Source organism: Calcarisporiella thermophila (assembly GCF_041956535.1).
Source record: "Calcarisporiella thermophila strain CBS 279.70 unplaced genomic scaffold VTP21scaffold_38, whole genome shotgun sequence".
Taxonomy (NCBI): domain Eukaryota; kingdom Fungi; phylum Calcarisporiellomycota; class Calcarisporiellomycetes; order Calcarisporiellales; family Calcarisporiellaceae; genus Calcarisporiella; species Calcarisporiella thermophila.
This window is the reverse complement of record NW_027192228.1, coordinates 57,170-74,013: the sequence shown is the minus strand read 5'-3', so window position 1 is coordinate 74,013 and position 16,844 is coordinate 57,170. Positions and strand designations below refer to the sequence as shown.

At 42.9% G+C, this 16,844-nt stretch overlaps 10 protein-coding genes across 10 annotated transcripts; 4 read left to right on the top strand and 6 right to left on the bottom strand.

Annotated features, from left to right (window-relative positions):
• Positions 1 to 1,218: 1,218 nt before the first annotated feature.
• Positions 1,219 to 3,765, top strand: VTP21DRAFT_8187 (uncharacterized protein; the record flags this gene model as incomplete). Its single annotated transcript, XM_069399010.1, has 5 exons — positions 1,219 to 1,542; positions 1,590 to 1,701; positions 1,759 to 2,442; positions 2,505 to 2,795; positions 2,873 to 3,765. 5 exons carry the CDS (start codon positions 1,219 to 1,221, stop codon positions 3,763 to 3,765), a joined length of 2,304 nt encoding a protein of 767 aa, XP_069245836.1.
• Positions 3,766 to 4,071: 306 nt separating this feature from the next.
• On the bottom strand, positions 4,072 to 5,687 carry VTP21DRAFT_8186 (uncharacterized protein; the record flags this gene model as incomplete). The annotated part of the gene is made up of 3 exons (XM_069399009.1): positions 4,072 to 5,085; positions 5,162 to 5,256; positions 5,351 to 5,687. 3 exons carry the CDS (start codon positions 5,685 to 5,687, stop codon positions 4,072 to 4,074), a joined length of 1,446 nt encoding a protein of 481 aa, XP_069245835.1.
• A 408-nt stretch (positions 5,688 to 6,095) lies between these two features.
• Positions 6,096 to 6,503, bottom strand: VTP21DRAFT_8185 (uncharacterized protein; the record flags this gene model as incomplete). Its single annotated transcript, XM_069399008.1, has 1 exon — positions 6,096 to 6,503. One exon carries the CDS (start codon positions 6,501 to 6,503, stop codon positions 6,096 to 6,098), a length of 408 nt encoding a protein of 135 aa, XP_069245834.1.
• A 75-nt stretch (positions 6,504 to 6,578) lies between these two features.
• Positions 6,579 to 6,857, bottom strand: VTP21DRAFT_8184 (uncharacterized protein; the record flags this gene model as incomplete). Its single annotated transcript, XM_069399007.1, has 1 exon — positions 6,579 to 6,857. The coding sequence occupies one exon, from the start codon at positions 6,855 to 6,857 to the stop codon at positions 6,579 to 6,581; it is 279 nt and encodes a 92-aa protein (XP_069245833.1).
• A 1,340-nt stretch (positions 6,858 to 8,197) lies between these two features.
• Positions 8,198 to 9,154, bottom strand: VTP21DRAFT_8183 (uncharacterized protein; the record flags this gene model as incomplete). Its single annotated transcript, XM_069399006.1, has 2 exons — positions 8,198 to 8,378; positions 8,442 to 9,154. The coding sequence occupies 2 exons, from the start codon at positions 9,152 to 9,154 to the stop codon at positions 8,198 to 8,200; spliced, it is 894 nt and encodes a 297-aa protein (XP_069245832.1).
• Positions 9,155 to 9,330: 176 nt separating this feature from the next.
• Positions 9,331 to 9,630, bottom strand: VTP21DRAFT_8182 (uncharacterized protein; the record flags this gene model as incomplete). The annotated part of the gene is made up of 1 exon (XM_069399005.1): positions 9,331 to 9,630. One exon carries the CDS (start codon positions 9,628 to 9,630, stop codon positions 9,331 to 9,333), a length of 300 nt encoding a protein of 99 aa, XP_069245831.1.
• Positions 9,631 to 9,737: 107 nt separating this feature from the next.
• On the bottom strand, positions 9,738 to 10,211 carry VTP21DRAFT_8181 (uncharacterized protein; the record flags this gene model as incomplete). Its single annotated transcript, XM_069399004.1, has 2 exons — positions 9,738 to 10,070; positions 10,140 to 10,211. 2 exons carry the CDS (start codon positions 10,209 to 10,211, stop codon positions 9,738 to 9,740), a joined length of 405 nt encoding a protein of 134 aa, XP_069245830.1.
• Positions 10,212 to 10,718: 507 nt separating this feature from the next.
• VTP21DRAFT_8180 (uncharacterized protein) lies at positions 10,719 to 12,409 on the top strand (the record flags this gene model as incomplete). Its single annotated transcript, XM_069399003.1, has 4 exons — positions 10,719 to 10,960; positions 11,027 to 11,312; positions 11,371 to 11,442; positions 11,513 to 12,409. The coding sequence occupies 4 exons, from the start codon at positions 10,719 to 10,721 to the stop codon at positions 12,407 to 12,409; spliced, it is 1,497 nt and encodes a 498-aa protein (XP_069245829.1).
• An 810-nt stretch (positions 12,410 to 13,219) lies between these two features.
• Positions 13,220 to 13,634, top strand: VTP21DRAFT_8179 (uncharacterized protein; the record flags this gene model as incomplete). The annotated part of the gene is made up of 2 exons (XM_069399001.1): positions 13,220 to 13,369; positions 13,446 to 13,634. 2 exons carry the CDS (start codon positions 13,220 to 13,222, stop codon positions 13,632 to 13,634), a joined length of 339 nt encoding a protein of 112 aa, XP_069245828.1.
• A 1,398-nt stretch (positions 13,635 to 15,032) lies between these two features.
• On the top strand, positions 15,033 to 16,830 carry VTP21DRAFT_8178 (uncharacterized protein; the record flags this gene model as incomplete). Its single annotated transcript, XM_069399000.1, has 2 exons — positions 15,033 to 15,167; positions 15,247 to 16,830. Coding segments are annotated over 2 exons (1,719 nt in total), but the record flags the coding sequence as incomplete, so codon positions are not given.
• Positions 16,831 to 16,844: the final 14 nt, after the last annotated feature.

The window sequence follows — 16,844 nt, the reverse complement described above, 5'->3', positions numbered from 1 at the left end:
ATCATGTAACCTTTGGAGAGATTCACCAGGAGTTCAATGACAAAAATGGTACGACAAGGATACTTTCAATTTGAATATCTCAAAGCATGTTAAAAATGATTTGCTTGCTTTTAGTAATTTAAGTTAATTTTAAAAATTTCAGAAACGGTTCTGATAGCTAATGTCATTTTTGTTTTTAAATTAAAACCATAACGCTGAAAGTATAACGGAAGTGGAGCTATTGTTGGATCTAGCAGAAGCTTGCGAAAACAAGGTATTATTAGAGTAATAAAAAACAACCAGAATATTTTAAGGTAATAATGTTGGTAAAATATATTGCAACTTCTAGAGAGATACTATTGCGGATCTCTGTGTAGGCTTGGCCATACGCCACTGAGTTTTTTATGTAGCCCGCACGCTTTTATTTGCATAATACGAATGTATCTTAATTTCTCAACAAACGCCCGTGTTTTACATGGCCGAAAGGCTTCTGAAATAACCGTCAAATCGCGTATGATGAGTTAACTCGGGAAAACGCACCTATGGAAATAAGAGAAACGAACCAGTTACCAATGTGAAATGCTAAACTGATTCCAGAGTTTCCTCAGCTATCGAGTATAGACCTTCCCAACAAAGGTTGAAAAGGTAAGTCAAAGCATCAGCGTGGCTTGATGCATTCTATATTTGGTTTACTCATTTATCCAAATTCCTTTGCCGGTCCAATCCCAACTGAACTCATATTAATTCAGCTTGAATTTGGATAACATTTCATCACAAGATCAGGTTGGTCCACAAACTGGCAGGCAAACGATTCGAATAGTCTCCACAAAGCTGATTCCAACAGTTACAATAGCCACGATAATCGCAACTTAGTTTGAAGTTTGCGCAATTGTTTTCTGTTTTGTTTACGGGAAAATAAAAGAGATTGGAAAGCATGCAAGTTGATAACCAAATTGACACATCATAGGCAGGTCTCGAAATTGGCTGAAATACTATCTCGGCCATTTGAATTTAGCACAATACTTTGAACCGATCACGCAATAAGTAAAACAGTTGTGAAAATATTAACTTTTGCCACCCTCCAGTTCTCCGCCTTTTCTCCCTCTCTTCATATATTAAGCCTTCAAAAATGTTTTGCACTCGAGTATCTCTTTCACCATTTCGCTACACTCTTTATATATACCTTCTCACCTCTTACTAAATTGGCTCGGTCTGATTCTATATGTGTAGTTAGTAGCCATGGCTTCAGCAGAACAATTGCCCACTACTCGTGAAGCCATTGTCTTCGACGACCAAAGGCATCCTATCTCCAAAGATCGGCTCATTTCCACCTTACGGGGCGGCATTAAGTTATCTGGTCAAGCGTTGCTGAATTATTTGATCGAGCTATTTCCAATTGCAAACTGGCTACCGCACTACAATATAACGTGGTTGATTGGGGACTTGATTGCAGGTATAACAGTCGGCTGTGTAGTGGTTCCGCAGGTTAGTTATCTTATTCGAAAGTTCAATTTATCTATTGACATGGCCCCAAGGCTTTACGACGATGATTCATTGCTATCTGTATGCCATGAATATTAAAACACGCGATTAATCACTTGCCACCATAGGGAATGGCATATGCCAAAATTGCTACGCTTACCCCAGAGTACGGGCTATACACATCGTTTGTTGGCGTATTTCTCTATTGCTTCTTTGCCACTTCCAAGGATATGACTATCGGTAAGTCGCGTGCATACTTGTGGATTAATTTACTCATTTCCTAATTTGTTAAATTAGGCCCGACCGCAGTTATGTCGCTTGTCATTAGCCATGTTGTCACCTCTGTGACAAGCGTAACCTCTGAGTTTAGTAACGTGGCTATCGCTACAGCAGCAGCCCTTGTGTGTGGTATTATTTCTACAGGTCTAGGACTCCTTCGGCTAGGGTTTATTGTCGATTTCATCCCCAACCCCGCCATTGCGGGGTTCATGACCGGTTCCGCCATCACCATCTCCATCGGACAAATACCATCCCTGCTAGGCATAACTGGAGTGGATTCCCGCGCAGCCGCTTATCTGGTTCTCATCAACTCCCTCAAAGCTTTGCCTAGAACCACCCTAGATGCATCCATGGGATTGACGGGATTATTTTTCTTATACCTGTTACAATATCTAACAAGTCGATTCTCAAAAAGCTATCCACGCTTCAAAAGGCCCTTATTTTTCCTCAACATCTCGCGCAACGTTTTGCTCGTCATCTTTTACACAGCAATCTCCTATGGAATTTGCAAGGATAATCCCACTAGCCCCCCCATTTCAATATTGAAGAACGTGCCGTCTGGCTTCCGAGAAGTACATGTCCCCTACATTAATACAGAGCTGCTTTCCCGTATAGCTCCCTACATCCCAAGTACGGCTTTAATCTTGGTTTTAGAGCATGTAGCCATCGCCAAATCCTTCGGTCGTGTGAACGGATACAAAAGTAAGAACCAGAAAATTTTCCGCTCTTGATTTTCTCTACTCACCATCGTAATCGCATTAAAGTCAACCCGAACCAGGAGCTCATCGCCATCGGGGTCACCAATATGATTGCATCCTTTTTCTCAGCTTACCCTGCCACAGGTTCTTTTTCGCGCTCTGCCATTAAATCAAGGTCTGGCGTTCGAACGCCATTTGCTGGCATCTTCTCCGGGGTGGTAGTGATTCTAGCCCTTTTCGTATTGACACCTGCTTTCTACTATATTCCAAATTCCGCGTTGGCAGCGGTCATTATTCATGCAGTGGGCGACCTAATAGTCGGTCCAAAAGCATTGAAGCAGTTCTGGAGGGTGAATCGTAAGTTGCAATCGGGCGAGTTGATAGAGAATATATCTTATCTAATGTATTCACGAAACTCTCTTCCTCTATGGCAGCATTTGAGGTCTTCATCTTTTTCGTTGGTGTCATTGTAACGCTTTTCTCGACCGTGGAGTGGGGTATCTACTCCACTATTGCTCTCTCCTTACTACAACTTCTCTTCCGGGTTGCTCGCCCTCGTTATAATATTCTTGGTCGTGTGCGTGTCGATTCAACCCACCCCCAAGAGGATTCTGTTGCGACCTCCTTGCCAAATCAAGTACGCAACCTCTATGTTCCGATAGAACACAATACCCTTAAGGCCACCACTACCATTGAGAATCCTCCCCCAGGCGTGTTAATATTCCGATTTGAAGAAGCTTTAACCTATCCAAATGCCAACTATATTGCCGACAAAATTGTGGAGTATGTAGAAAAACACACGCGATACGCGGGCAAGCAGCCAGAGAAAAAAGGTGATTGGCCTTGGAATGAAGCCGGAAACCATAGGCGTATTGCCAAACTTGCCAAGCAGTCCTCTGAAGAGCTCCCCGTTCTCAAGGCGCTTGTCCTCGATTTCTCTGGGGTTCATCACGTGGACACGACGGGATTGCTAGTGCTGGTGGATTTGAGGACCCAGATCAATCGCTATGCAGGTCGAGAGGTGGAGTGGCACTTTGCCGGCATAATTGAGGGTGATGTGCGGCGAGCGCTGATCGCTGGTGGGTTCGGTATTGCGAAGCGTCATGAAAACATCTCATCGGAAATATCCCCGGATGGGGCAACCAGCAATCCTCTCCGCAGCGAGGATACAGAAGAAAGCAACGACGAAGATAAAAGAGATATCGAGAAGAGTCAACATCGAGATTCTCCAGCGGCAACGGAAACAACCACTGTTGAGTTGACGGCCCCCTATTTCCACGTTGATTTGGATGAAGCCGTACGGGCTGCAGCTGCTCGTACTTGGTGATAAGATAAGAGCAAATTAGAGGATACTAAATGGTTTGAGAAACGTGTATTCAAGTATGCCCAGCACAACATTTCACTATTTACTTCTCAATTGTCCTACCCTTCTTTTTTCCACCCACTTTCCTTGTTAATCTTAAACTCTTTTTCTTCCCATATTGTCGTGCACGCTTAGGATTTAATTAGTATTCCTTTTTTATTTAAATATATTGCTCAAAAATATCTCCATGGATGCGGTTTGTAGTATAAACAATGATAATAATATATTAAAAAAAGGGAACGCTAATAATCGAGCTGAATTCATATCTTCTTAAAATTCGTCTCGTTCCTCCGTCTTTGTTTGGCTTACTGCCCCCCATTTTTCTACAAGAATTTTAACAATATTTCGACTTGCAACGGTTTCGGTCTCCATCGTCGATATCAGCGGTTCAAACGCATTCGCGTAGTAGCACTCGTGTCCATCCAGATTCACGTCCACGTTCAATTCATTCTGGATCGATTCGGGTTCCCTCAACGGGCGAAGAATAGGAAACGCGTCCCACACGTGTCTATGCACCCATGACACTGCTTCAAAAATCGTATCCAGCTGGCGATCGCTAATTTCATGGTTTGAGAAGAGGCGAAAAGCGCACTCTTCAGCATTACACTTGCGCTTGGAGAGACTGGTGAAAGGAGCATTGGCTTCGGGGGTCGTGATGATCATCTGTGGTAGATCGGGGGTATTGAAAACGGTGGGGAGGATGGAGCGGGCTTTCAGAACTGTGATGTACACCTGCTTGTAGGCAATATTCGGGGCGAAGGGGATAGAGATTGGAAAATCATGAAACGTGATGTTGGCAAGATGAAGAGGTGCGGCTAATACAACGGCATCGTACTTTTCCTCATGGCTGGTGCCGTCTGCGTTTTGCGATGCCACCAAGTATTGTATTCTCTCCTCATTCTTGCTTGCATTTATCCGTGAAATGGAGGTCACACTATACCCGAGTCGAGTCTGTGCACGTGAACGCTTCAGCATTTCTTCAAATATCTGGTAGGATCCATTGGCCACGGTTCTAGCGCCGCTGGTGGCCAGGCTGACCAGCGTGCCAAGGCCATGGATTTTATCCAGATCTTGCATGTAATTAGCGCGGGTGCCTGTCTGGACAAGATCGTGCGCAAACGCCGCACTTATCCCATGGTTAGATACGTAGCCAAGTCCAGGGAAAGCCAACTCTTCTTCGAATTTGAAGTATTTGATTGCTTCGGAGAGATTATGGAATGCTGGGAAAGCAGGGTCATAAAAGTTGAGAAAACGTGTAACAGCCGATTGAACCAAGGCACGCATCTAGAGGCGGTAAGGAGCAGAGATTTAAAATGGCGTGAGCGAAGCAGGCATTACGCCAAAGAGCAACTACAAGTACTTTAAATGGGGAAAAACCGTATCGCCATAATAGCTTGAGCTTGTCCCACCAGCCATCGCTCTCCAAGAAAATGAATTCCTGCCCATCCCATACACCTGTACTTGAAATAAAGTTTGACAAAAGGAATGGTACGAGGGCAATTAATTCGCACGCCTATTCTGCATTGTGAATCGATAAACCATCAATTACCTACACGCTCGTCCTCGCTACTGCCACCTAAACTCAACCCAAAATCCTTAACTGCATTGGCCAGATGCCGGTTTGCGCGCACGTGGATTGTAGCCCCTATTTCTTCTACGCCAATTCCAGGCACCTCAATAACTCGAGTTCTCCCACCCACCCGATCTCTTTCATACACCGTAACCTGAGCGAAAGGGAGATCACTGGAAGCAAAATACGCGAAGGAGGACCCGGCTGCACCAGCACCTATGATGGCAATTTTGGGAGGTTGAGAATGGGCCTGAAAATGAAGCTGCTGGGCGAGGACAGCCACTGGAAAGATGAGTAAGAATATCGAAAAGGCCATGCTAATCTAATGAAAGGATGCTGCATTAAAAGTTCGCGAAGAAAGCCAATATTTATTCAATAATAACTTACTAATAATGAGTCTCAAAGATAACTTTGCCAAAAATTAATCTCTTTCATTTCATCTAACCCAGCTCCGATATCTTAAACCAAATCTGATAGACGGAATACAGTTTATTATTTTGAAAGGGGTAAAGCGATAAGGGGTAAAATAGATGGAATGAGAAAAGCAAAAATAAGAATAGATAAGCTATGAAAAAGCTAAAGCGTAACGTAGCATACTTGGTATTTTATGTATCAGTAAACACCGAGCCTCTCAATGGGGATATCTTAGCATAGATTTTTGTGATATAATAGTATAAGGAGCGTCATAGTGTTAAGGCAACAATTAAGGGGATCGAGGTCGTAGCTAGTTCTTTCCACCGCAAAGTTCAGGAGTCAACGACCACCGGATCGATTCTTCCCCTTTCAGCAGTTCCTCGAACTTCTTCCGTTTGCCCTCTTCGATCTCGCTCCACCTCTTATTCTTCTCTTCCACCCTGGCTTGAAAACGCTTCATGAATTTCCGCTGTTGCCGGTTTTCTGATTGCAGTTGCTCATTCTGCTGGAGAGAACGAGGCTGAAGGCATTGCCGTTTGTTAAGTGGCTCCGACGAAGCAGCACCGGCTGCAGGATCCTGGCAATCCTGGACACGCTTGCGCTTGGGAAGAAGGGTGAGCAGGGTGGTGGAAAGAAGGGTGGAAAAGCGCCGCTTCTCCTTCCTTGTTGGCGTATCGGTCCATTGAGGTTGCGAATGGTGTCGATAGTGAGTGGGCATGGTGAGGGGAAATCTCAATGCGGACCGGCCGGATTGATCGCGTGGATTCCAAGAGGAGGGAGAGATTCACGGAATTCAGTATGATCGTCTAATGAAGGAAGAAGAGCAAAGACACCTGGAAGATCCCGCACGAGCAAAAGCGCCAGAGAATAAGAGAGTTCGAGAATCAATCAAGGCTTTGTGATTCTCGCTTCTTTTCCCCTCCACTTTGCCTGGTGTTGAAGTACCAGTTAGAATAAAGAACCGAAATAGAACAAAGGACCAACGCACTCTTAAATACAAATAATGGAGCCGGGAGCTTGTGCACCCGAGATTCAGCTTCTCCAGCCGAAAAAAAAATTGGATCCGGCCCATTAGTCAGTTGCTCCGGTTGTGTTATCGCAATTTAGCAGTTCTCGCATAGGATCGCTCCCCTGCTTTCCACTTTATTCTGTATTCGTTCTCGGGGTCCGAGGATGGATAAAATGAGTTTTTCTCCCCCTCGCCCTGCTACCTTCCCGCTGCAAGGGATCTAGGCCATCCCGCTTTAGACTTCAGAATGGCTGCAGTAATCCTATTTTTACTTCTAAAACTGGGCTTAGCTTCCTGCTTGGAAAATCTTCGCCGGAGCCCCCCTTTGTTCTCCTTTTCTCACAGTATTGACAGTCGTATATATGCGCAACTCAATGGCCCTAAAAGCTGCACCATGGCTCGCGGGTGCACCCGGTGACGGTCTCCTTATCCTGTAACATCGATCCAATATTTGCAGAAGAGCTTGGCAAAAGTTTTTCATGATGGGCTACATTAATGCGAGTTTCTACAGGTATACTTACATAATAGTCATGCAAATATATTGGCTTTGTGAAATAGCGTGTATCCCATTCAAGTTCTGATATAACGAGTGAGAGGATCCGATAGCAAATTGGATTTGTTTGGAGGGGTCTTTTACATCGCTTTTAAGTGCTGCCAACAATACAATGGGTTCCCAAACTCAGACACCTCTAAATTCTCCACTGTGATGATCCGTTTGCATCCTTTTCCTCGTTGGTCATCCAGACGTCGGCTTATGTATACGAAATGCACTCAATAAACTTATCAGAATAACGTGATTCAAAATAGCATCCCCATGTGTAGCTCATCTATGCATTGGAATAAGTCTTGTCCTCAGCCAATTTCTTCGCATGTGAAATATCGGAATGATAAAAGTAATAATAAAGCAGTGAGCAAAAACCCCATAATACGGCACGAACAAATTCGATTACCTCCCATGAGCCAACAACTTCATTGATATATATACACCCTTTTTTATATAGTTTAATACCATTTTCAGAAATTTGCTGAGCTTTAAGTAACTATCGGAGGCTATTTTTATTGTGCTAGCAATACTTTTGATATGTTTCAAAGAATAAGCCTTCTTGTTCGGTCTATTCTGCGAAGCCAAAGCACATTTTCATTCCCGTTGATTTTTCTTAAAATAAGATGAAAAATTTCTTTAAGGGGGTGGATGTTAATAAGGAAACATAGGACACGCTCCAATAACAATAAACAAGAAATACCCTTTCAATTTAAATAGTAGATAAAGCTTCAAGCCAAGTCTCTAAGAACATATATCTAAATATGAGTAAGGGAATCGCTATTATTAAGTAATAGGTATGGTGAAGTATTTATAAACTACTCAAATACATAATAATATATCTTCTAGGTGATGGGTATTTTTACAGGAATTCCGTTGCAATCTCCTCGTATGCCTTTCGTTTCAGATTCGGGATGGTGCAGTCCTTGGCAGGATAACCCACCGGCAAAAGAAGTGCGACCTTTTCATGTTCAGGGCGCCCTAGCAATGCCGCAAGGTCCGGACCTGCGTTCATGGGGGTCGAGGTTAGGGTTGCCATACCGCTGTAATAATATGAATCGAGTTAAGAAAGAATTGGGTGAAAAGGTAGAATGCAAACTTCTTACGCATTATGGAGGGCAGCAATCAAGAGACCGCACGCAATGGCTGTACTTTGCTCATAGTAATAATTGTTCCTCCGCTTCGAGTCCGGCATCAAGTCATAGGCCTTCTTGAACACAACAATAATATAGGGCACGACGGATAGATATTCCTTCTCCCAATTGGTTCTAAGAGGAGCCAAATCCTTAACCCATTGACGCGACATTCGCCGGTCATAATTGACCTTCTCCTCCTGTTCCACAATGCGACGAATCTCCTGCTTGAGCGCCTTGTCGCCAACAACCACAAAAGTCCAAGGCTCGGTATGGGCACCTGAAGGCGAAGTCCCAGCAGTGCGAATAGCATCTCGAATGGCTTCGATCGGCACAGGCTCGTCACTGAACATCCTCACGGAGCGGCGCGCATTCATCAGTTCGTAAAACTCTCGAGCACGCTGTACCATCTCTCCATCTTTTCTTCTCAAAAAATGCTTGAATGGAATATGGGGAAGATCAAATGGATCGTGCAAAAGCATCATTTCATCCTTCGTGAATCCATCATGTTCGGTGGGATCATTTATGAACGGTGTCATGTCATTGGCTTCCTTGGGACGGTAGCGATCAAACTGCTCGCGATATACAATGTAGCCGAGCAAACCAACGCTCACCGCTACACAGGAGGTGAGCAGGGGATCCTGGTTGTGGTAAAGTTTGGCAAAGACGTTGGTTATGATGCCCATTTCGCAAGGGAAGCCTCGGGTAAAGAAGGAAAGGTATGAGTTAAATATTTCTCAAGGGAGGGGCAGTTGTAAGTTATTAATGTATTTATATACGTTGATTGGATTAGCGTGGGAATCTCAGCGGGGATACTATGTACAAATAAAAATTTAAGCTCCACTCGAGTCACTTGATGATATCAACTAAATGTAGGAATTCCGAAGGAGGGTCGGAAGGCTGGAGAGTTAGGCCGGTTTTTCAATTGGAGTGGAGAGAGATCTTCATCATCATCTTCTTCTTCTTCTTTATCCTCCTGTAGGTATACGTGAAGCTGAATTACAGTCGCAATCAGAAGGGAAGAATCGCGTTTGGGGATGCATGAGGATGCACCATCTCTTCGCATATGTGCCACATGTATAACCTGCTTGTGCTCTAAATGGTCATTGCGCTCTTTGTCGGGAATCCCCTTTCTGTACTCCGGAGCTGCCATACTTGACATGCCTTAAAGAAGTCACTTAGCATTAACGGAAGAACCCAAATTCTATTATGGATCGAATAGTATAGCAAATAGAAAACATTTTTTACAATATAGTAATTGGAGGTGCATTAGAGGAGGAAAAAGCTAGCGAACACAAGCACAAAGCAAAGGGTGCCCATTACCGCGGCCTTATCCCCTCCGCTCATATAGCTATTGGCAGTGACTCGGGGCGTTGAGATCGAGACGGCACCATAGTTGCTGGATACAGAGGGGAGGGGCGTATATCCGGGCTGAGCTGCGCTGGATGGCGCTACCAATTTGGCATTAGAAGGGGCGAGCGTCATGAGCTCCGGTACTGTAGTCGCTTGCGTAGCAGCCGCCGCGGAGGGCGGGAAAGAAGAGCTGGACACCTTGGAGTGCGCATGGTGATGACCTTTTTTGACCTCTTTTATCGCCAATTCCTGTGTTCGAATTCAATTAGTAACCAGAGTTGGAGAGTCAATATATTAACGCTACAGCTGACAAAATACCTTCTTGTGCGCGCCCATAACAAGCGTCACCAGCAAAAAGAGTACAAGAAGCTTTACGATAGAGCACTTCATCACGAGCGGGAACGGGTTGTGGGTAAAAAGAGTGGTATCGCTTACAATGTCAAGTGGATTATGTTACGATGATAATAAGTTAACATAAACGAATTCTTAAGCAACCGTAGCCTTAAATACGCTTGGATTCAAGTTCTTTCAACATACCGCTAAAAAGAGCGATTCCGGGTATAGTTTGACCTTTTTATCTTTTTCGTTTTGGCTTGCGAATTTCGCAAGATTTTTACGTTCCTGACGGCAATCCATTTCTCAACCGCATCTTAACATTTCCAGTGACATCATCGTTAAACATTTCACCTGATAATTCCATCAGATCTCTGAAACTTCTGAAATCACCTGAGAATTAACTTTGTTGAGCCATTTCGAATATGGCGATAAATGTTTTCAAAATATAACAGTTAACACCTGACATCCTTTACTAAGAAAGTTTCAAGATATGCTTTTGATACTGTAACCAATTTTTTAATCGCCTACTTAACATCGTCAAACATCCTTATAATTTCATCTATGGAACGCACCCCTTTGCTATTATCTTCAGCCTCCTCAAAACAAACAATACCCTCCCCTGTATTGCATACATTTCCCGACCAGCATGATTCGCCCTTGCACTACAGAGCCCTTGCCCTCCTTTGTGCGCTTTTTTTGGCCATTGGGAGCCATTTCGCTGCTCACACTCTTGGAGCACTGAAGGTCGACTTGAAGGAAAATCTTGGAATATCCAACTCTGAATTTGGAGTCCTTCAATCTTGGTAATAGTACTTGCGATCTGGCCGGATTTTGCTTGCTTTATTCAGCGGTTTGCTTTATATTTTTAGTGTCTCCATGGTTAATTCCTTCATCCCGATTGTTGGCGGTGTGCTCCTTGATCGTTTTGGAACCTCCTCTGGATCGCTCACAACCACCTCGCTAATTGCGACTGGGTCACTTATCACCGCACTTGCTACTAATCTTCGCTCCTTTCAACTAATGATCGTGGGCCGCATTATGTATGGGCTTGGTAGCGGAACTATTGTAATTGTACAAGAGATAATTTTGTGTCAGTGGTTTAGCGGGAAAAGTCTGTCTTTTGTATTTGGAATAATGATATCCATCTCGCGATTGGTAATCCTCTCATTTACACTTCATGTAATAGCCTGATTATTGACTGTTTTTCTGGTAGGCGTCTTTTCTTGCGAACTTAACGGTTGTACCAATCAAAAATTATACAGGACGCTATGAATATTCTTTTTGGGTAATGCAGACATGATTGAATAATGTAGGAAGTCTGTTAATTGCTTTTTCAACATAATTCGATATTCTAGTTTTCAGCGGCGATCTGTGTTATATGCTTTCTGCTCAATGCCGCTTATATTCTCTATATTCCCTCTCATTCTCATGGCTACCGTCCCATAAGCCTCAAGCGTAGAGTCAATTCCTTCTCCCTCACTGGACTTCGGTTTCTTCCCTTCGCCTTCTGGCTTATTATTATTTTGGAATTTCTTTTGGGGGGCCTTTGGACGAGCATTCTGCACAATGCAACTGAGATGGTTCAGTTTCGTTTTGGCTCTTCGCAGGAGATTGCAGCCTATGAGGCTAGCGTTGGCCAAGCCTTGCCTGTGATGATTGCCCCATTCCTAGGGACATGGCTAGATAGATACGGGGGGAGAATAAAGGCCCTCTTGCTGACAGCAATCACACTTTTGGTGTCACAGCTGTTGCTTGGATTTGCTTCCTTGACACCCATTGTGGGCATGTTCTTTTTTTCGATTTCACTGTCTTTGGGACCAGTCGCACTTACCACGTCTATTCCGATATTGCTCGCGCGTAAGGCGTCTCTGCTGGGTACGGCGTTCGGGCTGATCAAAGCAGCGAACAACATTGGGGCCACTATATGTGATATCTGTGCAGGTATGCTCCAGGATGGAACACAAGGAGGCAAAAGCTATGATAGAGTGTTTGCTGCCTTTATCGTGTTGGCTGGAGTCGCTACTTTTGTGACGCTTGTGCTATGGGGAGTAGATTGGCGCTGGGGAAAGAGCATACTTGAAGTGGATGGGAAAAAAGCAGCTATGTTGCTGGAAGATGAAGCGGAAGTGGAAGAGGATGCGGAATGGAAGGGGAGCAGGTGGAATTACGTGGGAATTGGGTTGCTGGCTGGATTGATGGTGCTGAGCTGGTACCTCTTCATGAAGTTTACATTGAAGGGGATTTTTTCTTAGCTCAATAGAGATTCGACCACTTTGTTGTAAACTTTTATTCTCCTGTCACTTATACTTATTCCTTGTATATCATTGTTATATTTCTACTCCGAATAATCCTCGTGTAATTTAAATAGAATATGATTATACCAACTATTATTTTGTATGTTCTACTCTGGACATTGGTGATCCCACGCAAATATACTACAATAATGTTAACTTTTGCAAGATTTTGGACAACCCATATTTAGAGGTGTGAGTGCTCTCTTAGATGAATGTCTGTGTATGGAAACGTGAAAAGCGAACTATTCTAGAAGCCTAGTAAGTTAGACGGGATGCTATTGCACTGCTATATTGTTATTAAGCGATAAGTTTATTTAAGCTCTATTGTGAATTAGTAACCTAGATCAATTAGCAACTATTCTACCACATATAGAGCCTAATTTTAATTGAGTTTAAATTTGAAATCCCTGAATTTCATTGTGGCGAATGAAAAGTATGTTTGAGGTAGAGTTTCTCGGCCCTACCTCACTCTATTGTTAGATTATAGGCAAAACTGAGACCCTGCTGGGCGCAAGCTGGGCTTTATATACTTTCCAGGTAGAGGAGGCAGGAGTGACCCGTGTAGGAAATATTGAACCGATTTTTTTTATTGTTTGCCTCATTTTCATTATATATTCGTAAGGTCCGAGTAGGTTATAAAAGGGCCCTCTCATCCCGGGATTTATGTTCCCCATCAATCTCCAATTATTTTAATAACCTTACATTCCTTTGTTATTGTGCTATTACTTTCATTAAAACACAGTTTAATTTCCAAATTTTCAAAATAAAATGAAAGCATACTTGGTCCTCGCTCTGACGACTCTGGCTTTGGTGGCCATGGCTAGCGGTGAGGAAACTCAGATGAATGCTGAGGTGGTTAAACGCCAAATTAGCATTGGCGGCAACAACCATGTCGGTGGGCATCAGCAGATAGCTGAGGTGAACTCTCATTAATGTATTTTTTTTATATTATTTCCACTGAGATTTTTTACCTTTTACTATTCTCCAACTATAGAACAACATCAAGAACTCGAACAATTCGGGTCCTGGCAGCGGGAGCCTGAACCAGAATATAAATGATCCTAGTCCTCCTAAATGTCCCCCTCAAGTCACAGTCACTGCTATTGCATCTTGTCCACCTCCCGTAATGGTTACTTATACGGTCACTGTCCCTAATCCCAAATGCAGCAAGCCCTATCATTGAATTGGTTGAACTATAGATATGCATATTTAATTGTTTTTTTATTAAGCGCAATAATATTTTAACAATTAACCTCATGCTTACAGAGTAGAGAGTTATAAAATCTATTTCGAAATAATAGCATCATGGAGTATCTTTAATTACCTATTTATCTATTATTATCTAAAAACTGAGCGAAAATGTTATTCTTACAGTTCTAACTGTTTAGACATATCTTCTGTGTGTATAATTTTGTTAGCCTCTTTTTTTATTCGTCATTGTAGCTAGAATGGCTCAACACGGATCTCAGTAAATTTTATCTTGTGCCATCCCATGCTATTTCCTTCGCGCCTTTCCTTACTATATACAAGAACTATGATGCAAAATCCTTGGTTTCACCTACCTTTCCTTATATAGCTATTCAGCAACACTCCTTATTTCAAAGCTTTTATGAAAGATGCTCGATTCTCATAAAATACTTCTCTAATTCTCCATATCGGTCCACTTCGGACTTTCAAAATATATATCACTTCTCACTATCTCCACCTTCTGTTTGTATGATCTAAGAGATAGAAATAATTTCAATTGAGCGATTACTCCCTTTTCCACTAACGATTTAGAGTGTATATAATCTGCGATGGTGATTATATTGAGCTGATGTCCGAATATCGTTTTCTGTATACCAATATGAAGAGTGGTTTCGGTTAATAATTAAACCTAGAGTAAAGTGGGGCTAACTATAAAGAAAATGAAAAGATCTGCTAAGCAGATGAGATTATATTTATAACTCTCTCCGGTATTAAGAAGAGCTCTATTGGCTAGTATTTTTATTCCAGTTGCTCTCAGGGCATGTAATTAGACACCTGAGCCTATTGTTTGCGCTTATATAATTCGAAAAGTGAATTTGTCGCATATCTTTAGGTTACGTCAGGAATAGAAACTTGTGTTCTGAGAGAAAATTTCAGCACGTTTCGCTGGAGAAGTTCTGAATTCATGCCATAAACAGGCTTGACTTCTTTTTGGATTTAGGCGCCGGATTCCATAAAGTTGTGCTTTAGCTTAAATTTGTAGAAGAGATAGAAGGCAAATTCACTAGAAATTGCCAATGCAACCCGACGAGTAAGGGTGAAATTTGCCTTGATAAAACTATTTGCTGCATTTCTATTCAGCTGGTTTCTCCGCCTAGACATTTTGGGTGTGATGAAGACTATATAAATGATCTTTATATCATTAGAAACCCCATTTCTTCCCTCGTTTAACTTCAGGAATAGTATTCTGAAAAAACGCGTGGGATTATCATTATCTACATACATTCCTTATTGTCGCTCTTCTGTTTGGAATCCTTGTAATCGAGTCCAATCTCTCCTCTCATTTTATATGAAGTCTACCCTCCTTTTCTCTCCTGCCATCGCAATTTTTGCGATGGTACAGGGCGCCCCATTCATGGGGAACAAGATCGATAATTTATCGGCCACGTCTGGCCCACCAGTTGATCCATCAAAACAAAGTGATCTTAGCGCCGAGATCCAAATTGGTAGTCAGCAACAGAATGAAATGGTATTGAAATAATTCGAAATAGAAATACAAGGGAAATATGTGCAGGAACACTAATATTCCCTAAAATCAATTAAAATAGAGCAATATACCTGAAGCTCATAATGAGGACGTTAACAGAAGCCCGATCATGTATGGGAACGATGACAGCCTGACTTTCACTAAGTCCACGATTACAGCTACTTCAAGCTGGGTATCAAGCTCGTCCACTTCGATTCCTCCTGTAGACACAATTGCAGAGGATCCTTATACACTTTCAGTGCCAATTTCATCTTCCATAACGACAATATCATCCTCTTCAACTAGCACTCAGCTGGATACACAAAATACTATAGTCAAACCCAGTAGTACAAAGACAACGGAATGCACTACATCTGATAACCCGGTGGATCCAATCAAGACAGTCTACACCACAAAACACAAATCAAAACGGCCAAGTTCAACAGATTGCACAACTTCGACCAAGACAAAACGTCCAAAGACGAAGGAGCGAATAAAGACGACAAAATATACGACTATATACCAGTCCGAGGCTCCAAAGACTTCGTTAGAAACTAAACCAGACACAACAAATTGGCCAAAAACAACAGAGCGAATAACCCATGAGACTGCGCTTCAAAAGACTACGGAGAAATCAATGCCATTTTCGTCAAAGGGTCCCGAGAGCACGGAGCTCATAAGTTCATTCATATCAATGAGTCCAGGAACTACAGAGCTTACAACTAATTATATGCCTTCAGTAATGACTTGGCCCACGAGTCCATACGGTTCAGTCACAACCGATCGTGAAACTCCTTCTACGTCAAATTATACTGAGACCACAATCAATTCTACTCCTTATAATTCACAGGACACGTTTACAATGCCATACAACTCGGGGCCGCCTACCACGACCGAACGCGAAACAACGTATAAACCAATCCCATCGGAGACCGCATCGCGCGTGATTTCCATTCCGACAGATTTTCCAGATCCAGATCTGAGTACCATGATATCATACAGCCCTCATACTTCATTTAAACCAGTGGGCACAGGAATAATCACCTCAGTAAAGCCAGACACAACTACTTCTTTAGTAACCTCATATCCGAGTTCAGTCAACGCTGTACAAGTTCCAATTGTTCCTCCTTTATCAACCAATTATTGCTCTGCAACTACAATCACAGTTACAGAAACAATCACGAAGACCACTACGGCAACCGTTATTAACCGATACACTCAGCAAACCACGTTAACACTTTCCTGTGTGGCTAGCCAAGAGAGTCATAATGTATTTATATCGAGCCCAGCAAGCTCCACAACAAGTAGCCCATATCCATTGATTCCCATCACTAGTGGCAATGCTTATCCACCTGTGTTAACTTCTGTGCTTAAAGATACTGAGAGTATTGCAACTCCGGGGCAGCCTACCCACGCTATCCCAGTGCCACCTTTGCTCACGCCTGAGCCAGGAACTACTGGAAACATAGAGACTTCAGTACAGCCAACTCTTGCAATCCCAGAACCTTCTGCGTTCACACCAGGCCCTGAAGAATCTCCTGTGCAGCCAACTCCCGCAATTCCAGAACCGCTAGTATTTACACCAGTGCCTGATGAATCACCTATCCAGCCAACCCATGCAATTCCAGAGCCACCAGTATTTACACCGGTGCCTGATGAATCGCCTGTGCAGCCAACTCA